At 43.5% G+C, this 19,259-nt stretch overlaps 1 protein-coding gene across 1 annotated transcript in view; it reads right to left on the minus strand.

Moving 5' to 3' along the window:
• The window catches only part of LOC139749262 (uncharacterized), a 176,627-nt gene extending 158,028 nt beyond the window's left edge, over positions 1-18,599 (minus strand). Inside the window, exon 1 of the mRNA XM_071662999.1 lies at positions 18,515-18,599. Coding sequence (XP_071519100.1) covers positions 18,515-18,599 — 85 coding nt within the window. The remainder of the gene's footprint in view (positions 1-18,514) is intronic.
• Between the last annotated feature and the right edge of the window lie 660 nt (positions 18,600-19,259).

Below are 19,259 nucleotides of genomic sequence, written 5' to 3' on the forward strand. Positions count from 1 at the left end.
TTGACTCATAGTTTTTGAGATCGTGATCTAAGTATGTGGGAGACTTTTTTGGTGCCAAAGTCAAGTCTGATCGGTGCCTATAAGTTGTTTGTTTGTCTTTGATACGTAAGAGTAACATTAGTTCAAGAAGAAAATATCAAAACAGGTATTAAGAGAGCAAACGGACAATATACCTACAATACAGACAAAAAAAAAGTCAGTTACATATTACATACACAGTAAAAGTAAATGACAAAGAAATCATTGGAATGTATGCAAAAAAAAAAAAAAAAAAAGAATAGTGGGGAATACTTCTATTGATGAGGATGAAAGTATATTGCCCACTTTTTATTAGAGAAAAATAAATCAACTTGAGATACGAAGGTAATGAAACTTCAGTGGGATAAAGAATCCATGTTAGGAGTACTTTGGTCGGCAGATCCCACTGAAAACATGGAAGAGGATAGAGGTGTTGGGTCCATATGAGGATGAGAAGAAGAGTAGGTGAGGAGGAGGAGAAGAAGTAAAAGGAGGTAGGGGAGAGGTGGGAATCACGAGAATGGAAAGGAGAGGCAGAGGAACACGCAAGATGATCGAAAATGGAGGAACGCTCTTGGAATAAGGTTCCAGGATTCGATTTTCCAGTCCCATTTTATTGACGAATCAGATATCGAGGTTCCAGTCTTCCATATCACAGTTTTCCAGGATCCAGTGGTCTATGATCCAGTTATCCAGGATCATATCATCTAAGGCTCGGTTATCCAAAATCCAGTATCCAAGACTTCTAGAAATCCTAGTTACTTAGAGAGTACACACGTATATTACTGAAGTCTTGCTAAGTCAAATTCTGGATATAGTACCTCGTAGATCTCCAATTCTAAGCCAGCTAAAACTCACATGTTTTCCAGATTCATGGGATGGATACGAAGGTGAGGTGAGTGGAAGACCTTATAAAGTGTAGGTGTCCCATGAAAACTGTTAATAACACACATGTGTCAGGTATCAATTGGCTCAAGCCAACTGATGACTGACACATGATCGAGCAAATTTCGGCAATGCGAATCTGTAAAATTCGCAGGTACACTTTCTCCAGAAATCGGGTCAAATGAGTTCTTCTTTGTGTGTCTAGAGCCACAGGTGAGCGTGGCTCAGCCGTTTGTGAAATCACATACACTCATGATCATCACCACACGTCGATGTAGTGAGTGATTCCCTCCCCAGACGTGATGTGTTGCACTTCTTTCCTCTGTGATGAAGTGGTCGTACGGGAGGGATGGTGGTCTCTGTGTCCCACACCTCTTCATGCTCGTGAGGAGCAAATGGTATTGTACTCGCTTCCCTTGTGTTAGACTATAAGAGGCCTCTCGTGTTGTCCATGTTTCTTTCCTTTCATGTTTAATGTATCTTTTATTCTCTCTCTCTCTCTCTCTCTCTCTCTCTCTCTCTCTCTCTCTCTCTCTCTCTCTCTCTCTCTCTGCCTCTAAAAATCTACCATTCTGTGTGTCCCTCAATCCGTCTTTCTGTCTGTTTGTCTGTCTCTCTCTGTATATCTGCCTCTGGCAGTCCACCATTCTGTATGTGTACCTCAATCTGTCTGTCTTTCCGTCTGATCTATCCGCCTGTTTCTCTGTCTATCTGTCTGACTCTCTCTCTCTCTCTCTCTCTCTCTCTCTCTCTCTCTCTTCTCTCTCTCTCTCTCTCTCTCTGCCTCTCATCGTCCGAGTTCGTCCTCATCGTAGTGTGAGGATCGTAACCCTGGCGGGCCTGACTGCTTGTTGATCAAATTGCTTTATAGTTTATTGCAAAAACCTTACGTGGGTAAACATGTCCCCAGATTAGGGCGACTAATATTTGTCTGAGTAAGCAGGGGAATCGTGAGGACTGGTTCAATGTGGTTGAGAGTTGCGTTCGAACGCTGTTTCCGAATGCTGTCGTTGAACGTTATGATCGAACGATGGAGTTGAACGTTTTGGTTGGAGGTTGAGGTGAAGCGCTGAGTGGGTGACGGGACGGTGGTTAGCAGTGGTTATCATACAGACCTCTTGAGGGTCATTATAACTATGATGGAGGTCAGGATTCGCTTGGTTGAGAAGGATCGACTCATACAGTCAATACCATTTTCATTACGATCGTAATAATCATCGATGAATACATCCGACATAAGTCTTGATAAGGTCGGATAATCACTGGTCGGATGTCTGTTCGGCCACGTTCTATGAAAGTCATTTCTTTTTTTCAAAGTAGGGTCGGGAGGTCGGGTGGTCGGGAAGCCGTATATCGGGCAGATGGTCGGATAAGCGAGGAAGGGAGGGAGAGAGACAGTTGATGTGTCGGGATTTGTCGGGTGGTCGGTTGGCCCCTCGGTCCATCAAGGAGTGTGAAATGGTACGTCGTCGGGATACGGTATGTTAGGATCGGCTGGATCAGCCCGGCCGTCGGTCGGTTTAGTCGGTTGGTCGGTGGTCGGTGAGTCGGGTGGTCGGTGTGGCAGGGGGCCTGGCGAGCACAGCGGGGTAGACTCCCAGGAATGTTTCATTAACTCGCCAATGTCATTGTCAGGCAGCGTTGCCCTCTTGCAGGCCCGACACACAACACACACACACTCCTCCTCCTCCTCACTCCATCTTCATCATCCATTATAATTCCTCTTTATCCTGTGTTTCCTCAGGTGTCATTCTTCGTCTTTTAGACTCCCTTATTCGTCTGCCTTTCCATACGATGTGGTAAGCGACAGCAACGCAGCCCTCCTACTGAACCACTCACATTGGGACCTCAGTTTGTGCAAACCACCCGTTCATTATACAAACCATGGACAATGACCCTCTGAACCTCGAATACAATGAGTTCATTGTCTGAGATGAACAATTTATATGCACAGATCAAAATCAGATAAAGGCAGAGACCTGGCTCCACCTGTGGGATTTATATACATACACACAAACCCGGCCGGCTCCTGTAGAATTTATATGAATACAGGCAGACTTGTCCATGCCCGTAGGATTTATTTGAAAACGCAGAACTAGCTATACCTATGGGCTTTATGTCTATACACAGACCTGCCTACTGCTGTTGAATTTACATAAAAACACAGACCTACCCATACTTAAAGAATCTACATATGTACACAGGCCTGGATACATATGTAGGTTTATATCATATACACAGTTACCCGACACAAGGCCTGCCTCGTGAAGTGTAAAGATGTTCTGGTTGCTACGCTGACGTCATTAGAAATCATTAGATAAATACGTTGTCTTAATGACGAAAACGGTTACATTACGACGCGTAGCTCTATATTGACCTTATGATGAGAGAATGAGTAGAGAGCGGGAAGGTTTGACGTCGGTCTATATTTCATGTACTTTACGTCGAGTTCGACGGCGTTTTTTGCTGTGTAGTGAAAGAGTGGGAGAAGAACGTGCCATCCAACACCGAGATCATGGCCTCTCTCGTCGTACTAATATCTGTGATGAATATGTTTCTGTTTGTGTTCAGACGTAGCTACAAAAAAAATGCAATGATATGTCCCTGCCCCTCAACTCTTTCGCGAGAGAGAGAGAGAGAGAGAGAGAGAGAGAGAGAGAGAGAGAGAGAGAGAGAGAGAGAGAGAGAGAGAGAGAGAATGAATATGAGCGCGAGCCAAGAGAACAAGTAGCTTTAAAATGTTTATTTCCGTTGTATCTGAACATCTGATATTAATTAAACATTCAAGTCATCGAGTCAAAGGTCACATCTCTGGTGTACTCCAGACAGCAGCACCAGACAGCGTTCCTTGTACTGTGTCCGCCACTCGTTTTCCGCTGACCAATCTTTTTAAACTTTAAAGGGAGAATATAATGGAAAATGGATGGGTCCTATTTAGCACGTAGCAATAATTATTAAACAAAAATGAACTGTACAAAGAAACAGTCTTAAATACGAGAATATCCAGGTCTCAGGTATAGAGCCTCCGTAGTGTAGTGGCCGGAGTTGCAAATAATGGCCCTCACGAGTCTGTGTTCGAGCGCCGGGCAGGGCAACCGGCTCTTAGTAAACCCAGCTGTTCATCTTATATCTACGAGGCGTTTAGAAAAAAGGTACTTTGCATAAGCTAATATATATATATATATATATATATATATATATATATATATATATATATATATATATATATATATATATATATATATATATATATGTTCTTGAAATGACCAGATAACTTTTTTCTTATCAGATTCTTTATGATCTTTTATATTTATCTAGTTTCTCTTTTTATATAGGTAGGGAAGTTGTGTAGGTTGTCGCAACGTGTCGATCGGAATCCATAAAATCATCCTCAGGTACGTGTGGAGAGGTCAGTGGAGCAGCTGGGCATGACTGTGGGTAGCTGGGTGAGGCTGGGTAATACCAGTGAGCGGATGAGCACGCGGCACTGCGCGCTCATTGGTTGTAACGTGATGCTGGGGCGTGTAGCTGTAGTTGCATGTCTTGTCTCGTGTTCTGATGATTGAGTTTTGGTTGTTGTTCAAAGACAATTAGTGCATTAGTGATGTGTAGGCGTCTTGTATGTTGATATCCTTGTAGATGTAACAACTAGCTCTCGTGTGAGGACAGCGTCAGGCCTTTTGGTGACATATAGTTTGTTGGAGACTTCTCGTAAGTGTAGGATAACGCTTGTGGATAGTGTACAGGTTGTGCTTCCAACGTGTGGCAAGTTGGTCGAGAGCTCACAGTCTCCCTCTTGACATCTGAATTCATCATCGACGTTGGATTCTTCTTATGCGTCTTGTTTTTTGTCCAGCTGGTTGCTCTTGAAGAGGTTGTACATATTTTTTGCTTTTGTTTTGTTTTTGTTACTGTAGCAGATGACTAAACTGACGTTGCAGATGACTTTGTTGTCTTGTGTTGTACGGTTGATGCTTCTGGAGACGGTGCCTCGCAGTACACTTTCATTTGTCTAGTAACCTGTTGACATCTGGTTGCGGTAATATCTTGTGTATATTGTGGTGTTGCTCGTAGCTTTTGCCACTGGGAACTTGTTTTGTATAGATTATCTAAGTTGTTTTTCGAAGTCGGAATTTTTGTTGCTGTTGTTGATGAAGGTCTGTTTAACACATTGTGTTTATTTGTGAAAGACATGCCAGTTTGGTGCAGTCTTGTATGCTCGGTACGTGTAACATGGCGTTAATGGCTGCAGTCATCTGGTCATTATAAAAGGTTAAGTTTGCAAGAACTGCTACTTATATATATATATATATATATATATATATATATATATATATATATATATATATATATATATATATATATATAAATATATTACAAGCGGCTTGTTTACCAATGGCGTCTTAAGTACGTCTCTTCCTCGCATACCAACGGCCTGTTCTACGTGTTCTGTTTCATTCTTGTATCTCCCCCGACGATGTGATCATTACACGAAAGTGCACTTAGGATCTTATCGTATTTCATTTTCCTCGTGGTTAGCAACATACATATTCATATGAATCATCTCATTATATAACAATTACAGACTTGAAATACAATGTGGCAAATTAGACAAGGAGGACAATGAATTCTTACTCAAAGACGTTCGCCCCCTTAACACTACTGCCCGTCTGACAGTATTACTGATCACTGAAGATCCCCCATCAAGGCCAGAAGCAGAGCAAGAAATTACACTTAATTACCAGAAATTGGTTAATTGGATGACCTTTTTTTCCTTCTGGCTCTGTGAGACACAAGCTGTACTTTGACATGAAAGACCGCTGGTAATTGTGGTAATTGCTGGTATGACATGAATATATATATATATATATATATATATATATATATATATATATATATATATATATATAAACACACAGTCTCATTGTTCCTTTCATCCCATTCAGCCACAGCTCTGATGATGTAGAAATAATTCTATTCATCTTTCAAAAGTAAAAGTTCGACGCTGTCAGTCTGGATTGCAGACGTGAAGGTTTTGATCAAGTTTCCTCTTTCCTCTCTCTTCCATGATAGGCTGTAGCCTCTCCATGTAACTCAGCTCTCTTATTTTAGGTGCCATTTTTGATGCCCTTCTCTCGACCTTTTCTTTTAATTTCTTTTAGTTTTATTTAAGTTTAGAGAACAACTTTGATATGTATGGTCTACTTTAGGTCTAATATAAATTTCAAGTATTATGCTAAGCACCTACTAAACTATAGACTTAAGATGCGATTCTGACATTAATCAGGAGACAGTTCTAACTATAGATTGGTCACATTGTCGATCCCCAAATTCCTTTCGCACATGGATTCATGAACTTGTTTCCTGCCAGTTCGCGGTTTCATCATGTTCTTCTTTAGATGTGTCCAATCTTCATTACTTCATCAACCGTGTAACAAACCAGCTCTGGAGCTATTAAGAAAATCCCTCTGCTATCTTACATAGTCTTCCTTCCTTACTTCTCTCATGATCATTTGCAAGCATAATCAGGTAGAATTTCATAAGCCTCTGGGATCTACACTGATCAGGAATAGAAAAGATCCTAAGAACGGGCCTAGCGGCACGCCGCTATTCATTCCAACCCGCTGAGATGCGGCATCTAATATACTTCATTTGTTTCCTTCTGCTGATATATTGTTCGATCTATCGAAGGAGTCTCCCAGTAATGAACGCCTGAAAATCCGGCCTCTTTAAAGGTCTCCTGTGTGGGACAACGTTGATAACCTTTGGGCTATCCAAGAATACACAGTCCAATAGTCCATCTGCTTTGTCTAAAACAGAGCTTCCTCTCTCGTAGAACTATAAGAGGCTTGTGCATGATCTGTTTATCGCCATACTAAGTACGATGATATTTACAGGCAGGAGTTCTGACAAACAGCTCACTATCGCCTCATCATTGGTGTATTTGAAATTTCCCTCTTTCTCCCACAATGTATTATCATTATTCCCACTTCAATAGGATGGTTCAGGTACGAACAGCCTTCGAACATGAATATAATCTTTGATTATTCTTAACTTTACTATTCCAGAATGCACCTCACTATACCCTACACTATTGATTTTCATGAAAATGTTGAACATCCATGAAATAGTTCCCAGCGAAAAGTCATAAAATGTCGTTAACTTTGCTCTGTCACGTGACTATGGATGATAAAAGATGAATAGAGGTCTACCAGGCGCAAGAAGCTAAGCTTTTCTTTTTTTTTCAATGACACAGTCCAATGGGGAGGGTAATTATATAGGTATAGCCTTAGGCGCTCTTGTTCAGAACTGGTTATGGGAACCTGACAAAGGAGAGAAAAAAAAAGAGAGGAGGGAAAAGCAAATACATATAAAGGTATGTAGTGATAAGATCACGTTCTTCGTACATTGGTCTATCGTAAGGTACATCTACCGTATCTTTGATCACTGTTCGAGAAAATGGGCATTGTATCTGGAGAGAGAGAGAGAGAGAGAGAGAGAGAGAGAGAGAGAGAGAGAGAGAGAGAGAGAGAGAGAGGAGATACTGTGCTATCGAGTCGTGTTGTGAAGCCTGTGTATCACCGCTGGGACGAGCCTAGCCCTCTCTCTGCAAGTCGCTCACTGCAGTCTGCTCATACATGGCCTGAGCGATCTGCTCTGTGGGATCGCCTGGTTTATTAATGCTTTCTGACACGCACAAAAACCCAGTGTGGACGATTGTGCCGCCCTGCGAGTCCGCTCCGGATGGTTTTGTGTCAGGTTTTGTCAAGTATCGTAATTGCTTCTTCGTCTTGACGGGGCTGGAGGGCTGCCGGGGCCGACCACGCCTACTTGGGGAGCCGAAGAAAGAACCTCGCCGACGCCCGGGGCACCCGTGAAAGAACACGTCAGTAAGCCCGTTGGCCAAAGAAAAGGTGACTTCTCGAGCTCTGGCGTTAGAGAAGGGGAAAGTCGCAGGGTAAGAAAGGCCTCCTGGGGGCCTCCTGGCAGAGGTCCCTGGCCCCTGGGTGTCCCGTTGGACCACCGTGGTACATCACCGCCCTGGGACATGCACATGATTATGTTAGAGACGCCGCCGCACTGCTCCTGACAACCTTTAGTAAAGTCGGCCAGCGGTAGTGTCCCGCTGCCGAAGATCCTCCCTCAAGGCTCCGCCAACAGACCCTCACTGCTCGCACTCCGACACCACCCAGAACTAAGCTAGTCTGGTCGGTGGAGGAAATTCAAGAAATTCTTCGGCAACCCTGCTTAATAGCCGTCATACTATGGCCCCTCGGAGATAAATGAAGACGAAGAGCCCATGATATCCTTTAGTGAAATTGAGATTTTCCCTCTAATTGTAATTGCACTCAACACATTGAAATGGTGATTCATTCTTCCTTTCCCAGCAGCCTTGTGTCCGAAGCCAAGCGCAACTGGCGTGCGTTAGGCAGGGAAAGTGTGGTAGGTGTAGGGTCGGCTCTGGCCTCCGCTGTGCCCTGCTGGCGGTCAGGGCGACGACAATGCCCAGGGTCGCTGGGATGTCTCCAACGACCCTGTAATTACCCACCAGAGGCCACCACCGCCGCCTGGGAGACACACACCCTGGGAGAACTCACCGATATGAAGCTGTATCTGCGACACCCCGCGGAGGGCGCCCCAGGGATGAGAATGTAGATAGCGAATGTTACATATTATATAGTTTCTGATAGTTCCGAAGGACAACGGTTCTCCAAGTCTGTACCAAGCTCAAAGGGCAAGTGAATATTCTCCTGGGAATCAGGGATTCATCTCGTTTTCCTTACGTGAATATTCGTTGCGTCGGCTCCTGTGTAGTAGGTAGATAGCGCCATCAGGTTTGCAGTATCAGAGGTGGAGCCCTCGAGATCAGGTTCCTGCTCCCCTCTCCTGACGCTTACCACCCGGAACTCCGGCAACTCAACACCCCACAATTATCTTCACTCCCGAGGGACGCCAGCACGATGGGAACTTGAGATGTTATTGATATGGAAATGCACCAGCGGCCGTAACTTATACAAGCAACTTGAGCGGAAGAATGCGCCAAGATTGTTGTGTTGTCTGAGTGTGATGGAAGCGGGAGATTGACGAGAGGGTCGCCAGGTGGCAGGGATGGAGAGGCTGTTATTTAAACATTCAAAGGAGTCCAAAAAACTGCCAAGTTTAATCAGCAATGATAATGCCCCCGGAAGACTTGCGTATATCAGGTATCTAATGCCGGTTATTCACGAGACGATGTGGTACAATACAGCTTTATGATCTTGTATAAAATTGTTCCCTCATTGTGGTGTAGTGAAGCGCACCCTCAACAGTCAGGGGTGCTGGCCTGTGAGGGCGTCATTCCATCGCTGATGTCATCCTGACACCTTAACACAGTGTACAGTAGAATGTGATTTGCCGCTTGGCACTAAAGCCATGCTAAAAGCTCAAGAATCTCTGTATAATGAGATCTAATGCTTTTGGAAGTACCAGAACTGAAAGGTCGGTACACTAGACTCAGTTCCGCTGATTTCTACACTCAACGGATTAGAACACCTACATACCTTCACATGGACCCGGATCTGATAAACAGTAAGACTGCACAGAATAGGTTAGGTCTAATTACATATATGTGGTTATACAATGCAAACAAAAGACATGCATACATACATACATACATACATACATACATACATACATTCATACATATATACATACATACGTACATACACACATACATACATACATACACACATACATATACTCATACATACATACATACATACATACACTTAAGTGTTCGCTTTCTCATGTGATTTCTAGATGGAATTTGATATACCTTGTAGTCGTAAGCCTAGAAATGTCTATTCAAAATCATGCATAGGATTAGGTTACTATTATGAATGCAGTCATAAGATATATAGGGAAAAACTCCGTCAGCCAGTAAGTATATCAAAAGACAACAACAGAGAATGAGATGCTTCATCCTTAACCTTTGTTTTCAGTGAAACAGAAACCTATAATGACTAACTCACAGGGTTGAGGACTGACACCGAGGGTCTGCAGCATGGATAGGCAGACAGGCTGCTGTGCTGGGACTGTCAAACCAGTAACTATGGTACGAAAAGATACAGTATCGTTCTGACCTGTTGTCTCACTTAACCAGACTCGAGACCTCTGACTCATTTCACCACTTGAGGACCTTGCCTTACTTTACCATTTGGAGGCCTTGCCTCACTTCACCACTTGAAAGCCTTGACTCATTTCACCACTTGAGGGCCTTGACTCTCTGTGCCACTTGAAAGCCTTGCCTCTCTCTCTCTCTCTCTCTCTCTCTCTCTCTCTCTCTCTCTCTCTCTCTCTCTCTCTCTCTCTCTCTCTCTCTGACTTAAGGCAGACGTGACATATGATATCACCCAGGGGGATTACTACTACTACTACTAGTAGTACTACTACTACTAATACTATTACTAGTGTTACCACTGTCACAAGGCGATATACAATAAACTATACAATCCAGAAGAAAACTTACCCAGCAAGAATCCCTCTGTGAAAAAGAAAATATCAAGAAAGAAATGTGTGAGTGTAGAGAAAGACCCCATCATTTAGGCCAGAGAAGTTATCGTGAAATTGGTCAGCATTTTATGATCTTTTCTTACGAGATGAGGACCGTGGTGGGCGGAGGACATCAATACGCAAGCTAAAGCTTTTATGACGAGAGCTTAAGCGTCAATGGAAGAACCATGTGATGTAAGGGAGACACGAAAATGACCCTCATGTTTTTGTGCTGGGCGAACACAATGGCTTGGATGGCCATAATGTATGAATTGGGATTAAACGTTCTCTTGTGAATTTTACTCGTAAAAAGGCTTTGTGTCTTCTTCACTTTGAAAAACTTAAATATATTCTAACTATATTATAATAATTTTGTACATAATTACCTTACATACAACTTAGATCAATTGTATTAAGGTATCTAATTACAGTCTTGAATAAATGTGTTCCCTGACATGAAATTAAGATTGAATATGTGAAAACAAAGTGTAAGTAGATTTATCAAATGAGAGTTTTTCAGGGTTTGTTCCCTGTTTCCCTCTTTAGAGAAATAGCGCCAGGAACGGACGAAACAATCGTCGCATTTGCTCGTATCCACTCTTTAGATTTTGTGTATTATGCACCAAAAACCAAAACACACTACCCACAATCCACAATCAAGTTCCAGAGGCCAATATCGTGATTTCCCAGGAATCACTTCGTATGCGCTGCTCAGGCCCGCCAGCAGCACGTCGTTTCCCCCCGTATACCACCTCGCTCTAATTCATTCCATCCCATGCACGCCTCTCATCTTCCTGATTGTTCATGCTTCTTCTATCTCCAAATCTCTTTTACTCCATTCACCAGTCTCCTTCTTAGTTTTCCATTCCTCTTACTTCTTCCAAACTTTACACATAGATCCTATTAGACAATCTTTCTTCACTCATCCGCTCCAAATGTTTATACCATTTCAGTGCACCCAGGTCAGCTGTCTCAAGTAAACTTTGCTGATTAGTACACCTCATTCTTAAATCGTCATTCCTTACACAATCAACGCTCATCACACCACATACTGTCCTCACACATTTGATATCTAGCACATCCATCCTCTCCCATTCTTTGGCATTTAGGGTCCAAGACACATCTATACAACGTCCTTAGAACTACTGTATCTGAATAGGTATATGTAAAATATCGCAAATACTTATAGGTTAAGTTACTTGCTGGAGGACACACACACACACACACACACACACACACACAGGTTAGAGAATGTTCAAGAGATGTGGTCCCACATGAGGAACTCCCTCCCCCGTGTAATAGAAACAGGGGATTATCAATAGATAACTACACACTCAAGATCTTTTAAAAGAAAAATCAAATTACGGTTATATCCAGTTGGTAAAAGATATTACAATAGGTTTGTATGAAACAAATTGTAAATATTCTTAACGCTTCATTTGTTGCCTTTAGTTTTAAAGGGACTGTTTGTCATCGAACACATTATTTTCTTTGCTTCATTATTGTTGTTTGTAGTTTGTAATTACACGGACTAATCACTCATTATCAGTGATTGCCACTTTCTTCTTAGTTTTCAATAAGTTTGTCACTTATTTCCAACCAGTTTTATCTTCCCTGACACCACTATCATTAGATCATTGCTCCTCGCATCATCGTCCTATGTTGTCTTTTTTTTACGTCTGAGTTTCTTTCCTTAATGATATCAAGATAATTTATCTCGGCCGTAATTGGTGTATTGAGGTACTAATGTGCAGTAATCCAGTTTCCTTCCATCAACGTCAAATTTCCCGCCACTTTTCCCGCCAGCGGATCAGCTGTTATTGATCGAGGTGGGCCCCGTGGCGTGCATTACCCGCGCGATCATAACACGGAACCGGCCAATCACAGGCGGGGTTACATTTATAATTGATGCTTAGGGGCCCCGAAGCGCGCATAATAGACGCTCCGTGACAGGGCCACTGAGTTATTAGGGGCGTTGTGGTCGCTCATTGGCCAGCCTTATGACTAATTTGACAGCCTAGATGGGCGTATAGATGGCGCAGCTGATACATTTTTTTTTTTTGTATCCTTACTGCGCTTACTACGGTGTGGGGGAGAATATTGATCGGGACAATGTTTACAAATTCTTTCGTTTGCAGGACCCAGGGGAGACGTTCGGACTTTCTGGACCCCGCACACGTTGGCGATATCGAGACGTTTATGCGTCTGGAATGAAAAATGAGCTATAACGAGGGCAAATTTAGAGTCCAAAATTGCTTATTATTCCGGGGAGGTGCGTTTGAGCGGTCATTAGAGGCTCCGTTGTGTGTTGCGGGATCGGAACGCACCGCGCACGAGAGATAGATTTTATTCACACTTGGGTTTAGATGAACCATGTACTCTAATCTGATAGCGACGGGGGTCATTCATTTATGACACATTCTAACTGTCAACTGCCATAGTAAACTAGGGGCCTTGAATTTCGTAAGGAATATTAATGCATAATTGAACGCGTGGCGAGGGATGAATCCTCTGGTTTTTGTTTTGTTACTTTCAATATTGGTTAGCTTTTGTTTGATATTTTCCTTTCTTTTCAGTGTTCTTGTTGCTTTCATTGTTCTTGCTGGTGCTCTGTTTGCAGCACCTTGGCCTTACAAACCATCCGACGAATCTGACTAAGTAAGACTAATTTGGACAATCTTCAAGCAACGAAATGGCGAGAAAATAAGGAAAAAGAAAATTGAAATTCAGCCATTTACGGCTCAGTGAACATGGTTGTCAATGATCTATTACCTACTTTAATGGCCTTCAATATATAACAAGGCTCTTATTAACAAGTACAAGTTAATTAAACCTTTTTTATGACCATGTTAAATCCGGATATTTTGATATATCTTAAAGGGCTGGTTCATTCATTCATTCGTTCATGAATGATGAAGTATCACTGTCAAGTTATGAAGCCTAGTACCTCATGCCTAGTAAGGGTACCTGGCTTACGGTACTGTGTCAGGCAACTACCAGTGTACCCTCAGTACCTGACCTAACGGTACTTTAGAAGTGTCATGTGGGTACTGGTACCTACCTGGTTATGGTACTATTGTGGTACTTGACTTATGGTACTGATAAGAGTGTCATATGACAGGGTTGGCTCAAGGTATTTTGGTAGTGTCATATGGCAGTCATGTCCGAGACGATAAACATCCCAGTTAAACTAATGGTAAGTAATTAACATGGAGGTCAACCAACCCAGGAGTCAGAGGTCACAATAATTGCAGTGGAAAAGGGTTACTAGGATGATATTGTGTTACTCTAGCCAGATAAACAGCTCCAGCTGTCATTCTAAGCAAGTGAAAACAAACCAGGGATTAATCTAAGCAACTGTAGAGTTCTAGGAGTCATGCTAACCATCTAAGAAAACTGAGACCATTCTAGCCAACTGTAGAGAACTGAGACCATTCTAGCCAACTGTAGAGAACTGAGCCCATTCTAGCCATCTGTAGAGAACTGAGACTTCCAGCCAACTGTAGAGAACTGAGACCATTCTAGCCAACTGTAGAGAACTGAGACCATTCTAGCCAACTGTAGAGAACTGAGACCATTCTAGCCAACTGTAGAGAACTGAGACCATTCTAGCCAACTGTAGAGAACTGAGACTTCCAGCCAACTGTAGAGAACTGAGACCATTCTAGCCAACTGTAGAGAACTGAGACCATTCTAACCAACTGTAGAGAACGATACGTTATCCAAAGCCCACGAGACTAGAGGTTATTTTATTCCAATGTAAATAACTAGGAGTCATTCTAACTATAGAGAACCAGGGGTCATTGTAACCAATTACAGACAAACCTTAAGGTCATCGTAACCTACTATAAAAAACCTGAGATCGTTGTAACTAACTCTAGAGAACCAGAGGCGTCATGAACTGCAAAACACAGGGGCCATTTTAACAGCTGTCTGATGATCCTGACTGATTCCACTGAGTCTACAATGCATTCATGACATCTTCACTATGACCTGGATATCAGAATTCGGACGACGCTTAGACGAGGTGAGCCATTCACTGTCAGAGCTTGATGAGGCAAAGAAACGTGGTTGATTATAGCCTACACGTGGTGAATCATGGAAAGCACGTGGTGGATTATACTGAGCGCGTGTGGTGAATGATACAGTAACACGTGATAAATTATACAGCCTAAGGCTTATTGTAGCCAGCACGTGGTGAATCGTTGCCCATAGATGGTGAATCATGACGAACATGTGGTGAATCACAGTACAATTTGGCTGGTCACAGCGAGCATGTGGTGAATCATAGCCGACGCCGGTGAATCACTGTCTACACCTGGTTTAGGAAGTGAAGCAAATAGCAGGAGAATCACATCTAACACTTGGTAAATCAGGGGTCTGGATATGAATCACACATAACACTGCCTTATTATCACAACCAACACATGATACATCGCAGCCAACACGGGATGAATCATAGCCAATACGGGACGAAACATAGCCAACACGGGATGAATCATAGCCAACACGGGATGAATCATAGCCAACACGGGATGAATCATAGCCAACAGTGGGTGAATCACCGCTAACACTGGGTAAATCACAGCCAACACTGGATGAATCACAGCTAACGCTGGATGAATCATAGCCACCACTGGATGAATAATAACCAAAACTAGATGAATCATAGCCAACACAGGGTGTGTCACAGCCAGCACTGTATGAATCATAACCATCACTGGATGAATCATAGCCAACACTGGATGACTCACCGCCAACACTTGATGACTCACCGCCAACACTTGATGAATCACCGCCAACACTGGGAGATTCATCATAGCCTAGCACGACTCCTACGCCATAACAGGACCGGGCGTGTTACGCCGGGAGGAAGAATAGCCTCTCGTTACCCATGATTATCTGTCATCAACCATCATTTGCGGATGAATGGCCACTTAATTGTACTGTTGTAACACCGCCAGCGCTACCTCCTCTTTCCTTGACTGTGGTAACACTCAACTACAAGCACACACGCGCTGGTTTTACAAGCCAATTCCTTCATTTGGAGGGGATTTAGGAGGTTGCCGGAGGGTTTAGGAGGTATCAGTAGAGTTTGGGAGATGTCCGCAGGGTTTGGAAAGTGTCCAGAGGTTTTGGGAGGCGTCCGTAGGGTTTGGGAGGCGACCGTAGGGTTTGGGAGGCGTCCGTAGGGTTTGGGAGGTATCAGTAGGGTTTGGGAGGCGTCCGTAGGGTTTGGGAGGTATCAGTAGGGTTTGGGAGGCGTCCGTAGGGTTTGGGAGGTGTCAGTAGGGTTTGGGAGGTTTTCAGAAGGCAGGGAAGCGGCCCTCTGATAAATGAGGAGGGTAGCACGTGTTCCCGTATCCGGCCGCACGTGGTATTACTGACGGCAGATAAGTTGAATACAAAAGTGGCATAATTGGTAGTTCCCCTCTCGTTATCATGGTTATATCTGAGTCGGCTGTGCACCAGGTGCGGTATCCGATGCGTCTTTGTTTTCGAGCGCAAGAGTCATAATCCTATGAAAAAGTGCGCGCACGACGCGCAAAGCCAGTTGTGGTCTTCGTCGCTCCCTATATCACAGGAGACTGTCTTCATCATGTGACAAATGTCTATTTCTATGTCTATTCCTGTCCAAGTCTGAAATCCTCGCGGACCACAAAATTTATACAGCGTCGCGCAATCAGTCAACGCCTGTGGATAGTGTATATACATAAAGAGAGATAAGATCAACGCGCACGGCCTGACAACGCTGCCCCTGAATGGCGCGAAAGTTGACAATAGCCAAGGGCGGGGCGCGGGAGGCCATAATCTGGGGAATCACGCCCTCCATGTTGCGTCTATTTTGGTAGCGGAGTATAATTAGGAAGGACATAAAGAAACAAGCGACGTAAGCGGATTATTCTCTGGTGAGGAAGAGAATGAAACGTCCTTAACCGTGCCACTACCACTCGCTCCTGATGATACTTTGGTCGGTCGTTCCTCACTTCTTCTGTCTCTCTCTTGATATTCTATTCATTCCTCTCCCTCCCCTGACACATTAGTCGTTTCTCTCTCTCTCTCTCTCTCTCTCTCTCTCTCTCTCTCTCTCTCTCTCTCTCTCTCTCTCTCTCTCTCTCTCTCTCTCCTGACAGTTTCACTCGTTCTTCTTTTGGTGAAGATGTTTTGTCGTGGCCTCGACATTTCCAAATCAATTTTCCAGGTGTGGCATACGTCTTTGCTTTCTCAACCTTCTTCTTTTGTCGTTTCTGTTTCTCTCTATTATGATCCTAATGCATAGCTTCCTCTTCGGCCGTTCCATTGCAGAGTTGCTGAGGGAGTGACCTCCCACACTTGCTCTAGCAAGAGTGGTGTTCCCCGAGGTTCTGTCCTGAGGTCTACTCTCTTTTCACTATAGTTGATCTCTCCGCAACTTCTAGACCTATTCACTGTTATGCTGATGAATTCACCAACTCACACCAACTCACTCTCCTTCCCCTCCTTCTTTTGACACTCGTTCTCTTTCTCGTACTGAACACATTTCCTCCCATTTCGGACCTGTGCAACATCAGTGGGTAGGGAAGTACTATTGCTACAATGAATCCTGCGTTTCCATCTGTTCAGTTTCAGAACGCAACAGTTCAACCTCATAATATCATAAACGTGTTGGACATAAGTATAACCTCCACTCTATCCTGGAAACCCAACTTGACTAACATCACTAAGTCTGATTCCCGAAAGCTGGGAGTGTAGGTGTCTTATTTGTCCTAGTATGGCGTACACTCACATATTTGGGATGGTTCTTCGTCCGCCTCTCTATTGGTGGGTATGGAATCAAAATGCCTTACACATCATCAGTTCTCCAGGCAGCACCTCTTTTCAACCTTCCCTTTTATATACCTCAATATTTTTTACCTACCTCTGGTCCACAAGTATTCATTTTGGCAGTGTTCTCGTGAGCAATCCGCTGTATTCCTGCCACCAAGGCTTAGACCTGAGGCGCATGCGTACAGTGTTGCTTCCCATAGATTCAGTGACGAAGCTAGCCACTCGAGGACTGCCTCTTATGGTATCTCCTCCTGTCGAACAGCTAAGATGTGGAATCATCTTCATCCTTTCGTCTTTCCTTCTCCCATTTAACTTTCAACGTAATGTTTACAAACACTACATTATCTCTCTCTTACAGTTTGTCATTTTACCCGAAATTGTCTTTGACATGGGCATATCTTTGCCCATGTAATGTCGGTTACTACGAGATAGAAATACACGAAGATACCTCACGCTGTACATCATTAGCATATATAATCAACAAACACTACCACTTGAAGGAAAGGAGGATAAAGAATCCTATTTCTACGTGTCGTTTCTTACTCTACACTTGCATTTATAATGACCGTCGTGCAGCAAGTGTCAGCAAGCTAGGTGGGTCTGCTGCCGGGCCAGACGTATGGCGAATGTATCGGTCGACGCCAAACATTGGTATTCAACTTGTAGTTCGGACGAACCATTTACCAGAGAGCGACATAATTTACGTGGGTTATCTGATGGTACGGGGACGCCAAGGCTCTGGGCCCCAGCGCTGCCAGTGGCCACCACACACACACACACACACACACACACACACACACACCGGCAATTGTTGTACTTCCGGGAGTAGCTTTATCTTCAGCGTTACCAAGGGTGTTACCGTGGGGGGAGGTGATGAGAGTGTTACATGGTGGGAAGGGAAGAGGGGGAGTTCAGTCAAAGGGTGTTAACAGAAGTAGTGCCAGCATTTGTTACAAGGGGTATTACCAGCATGGTAGTAACAGGTGTTAGTAACGTCGTTGCTGTGAGGTGTTACAGATGATGTTACTAAGGGAGCTGACAGAGAGCGATGCGTTACTAGCGATATTAGCAAAGGCATTAAAAGCATGAGTTACGAAGGTATTTTACCAGGTGGCGAGTATGTAGACGTTACCAACACTGTTACAAAGAGTGATATGAAGGTGTTACCAGAGGGTTACCACGGATGTCACAATGATGCGACACATTAACACGCAAGTCATGGGTGTGTTACTGCTAGTAACATCTCAGGAAACATTCCCGAAATTGGACTTACCTTTGGGAGCTTGACCCAGACGGAACTTCGCTCTCGCTTCGGAACTCTCAGCCACTGGAGCCTGTGGGAACAAAGAGGAGGGCATGATTGACCTGAGGGAGGAGGGGAAAAGAGATCGTCTTGGGCCGGGGAGAAACACGTCGTACTGGGAGATGTGAAGGCAAAGACATAGGTGGTGGATATAATTAACTCAGGTGGTTCTTGGAGTTTGGAAAGTTATGCCTTGAATAGCCCTTTTAACAGAGCCAATCTGCTCTCATTTAACACATGAAGTTATCATTATTGGTGCTAATCTTACGTTCATTACCATTGTTAAAGAACGTATGATCAACATAGTTTTATAGTGTTAATAGACTGTTTTCATGTCTATCGAGGTTGAAATGACTTTAGAAAGGCTGCCTTTTAATAAACGCCACACAAGGATTATAAACTTTCGATTTAATGACAAGATAATCTTCATAGGTGACTCTAGGTGAGTTTTATAGTCTTAAAGGACCAAGAAAATGACCTCTGTGAGAAAATATTGTCCCACTGAAAATTGCTTTCCCCTTTCTCTAACGTCTACACATTTAGACTGCTCACAACGTTTAAATACCCTCCGTTTGAATCTCTTTCCACGTCTTGTTTCTCTATGCACTGCACTCACTACCCTTAACTCATTATAGAATTCTTTATTCCGGGGGAATATCCCTATTAATCCATACACATAGGGGCTCTTGGGCTGTGGAAGAACGCTCGTTATTCT

This window comes from Panulirus ornatus, chromosome 6 (genome assembly GCF_036320965.1).
Source record: "Panulirus ornatus isolate Po-2019 chromosome 6, ASM3632096v1, whole genome shotgun sequence".
Classification (NCBI taxonomy): domain Eukaryota; kingdom Metazoa; phylum Arthropoda; class Malacostraca; order Decapoda; family Palinuridae; genus Panulirus; species Panulirus ornatus.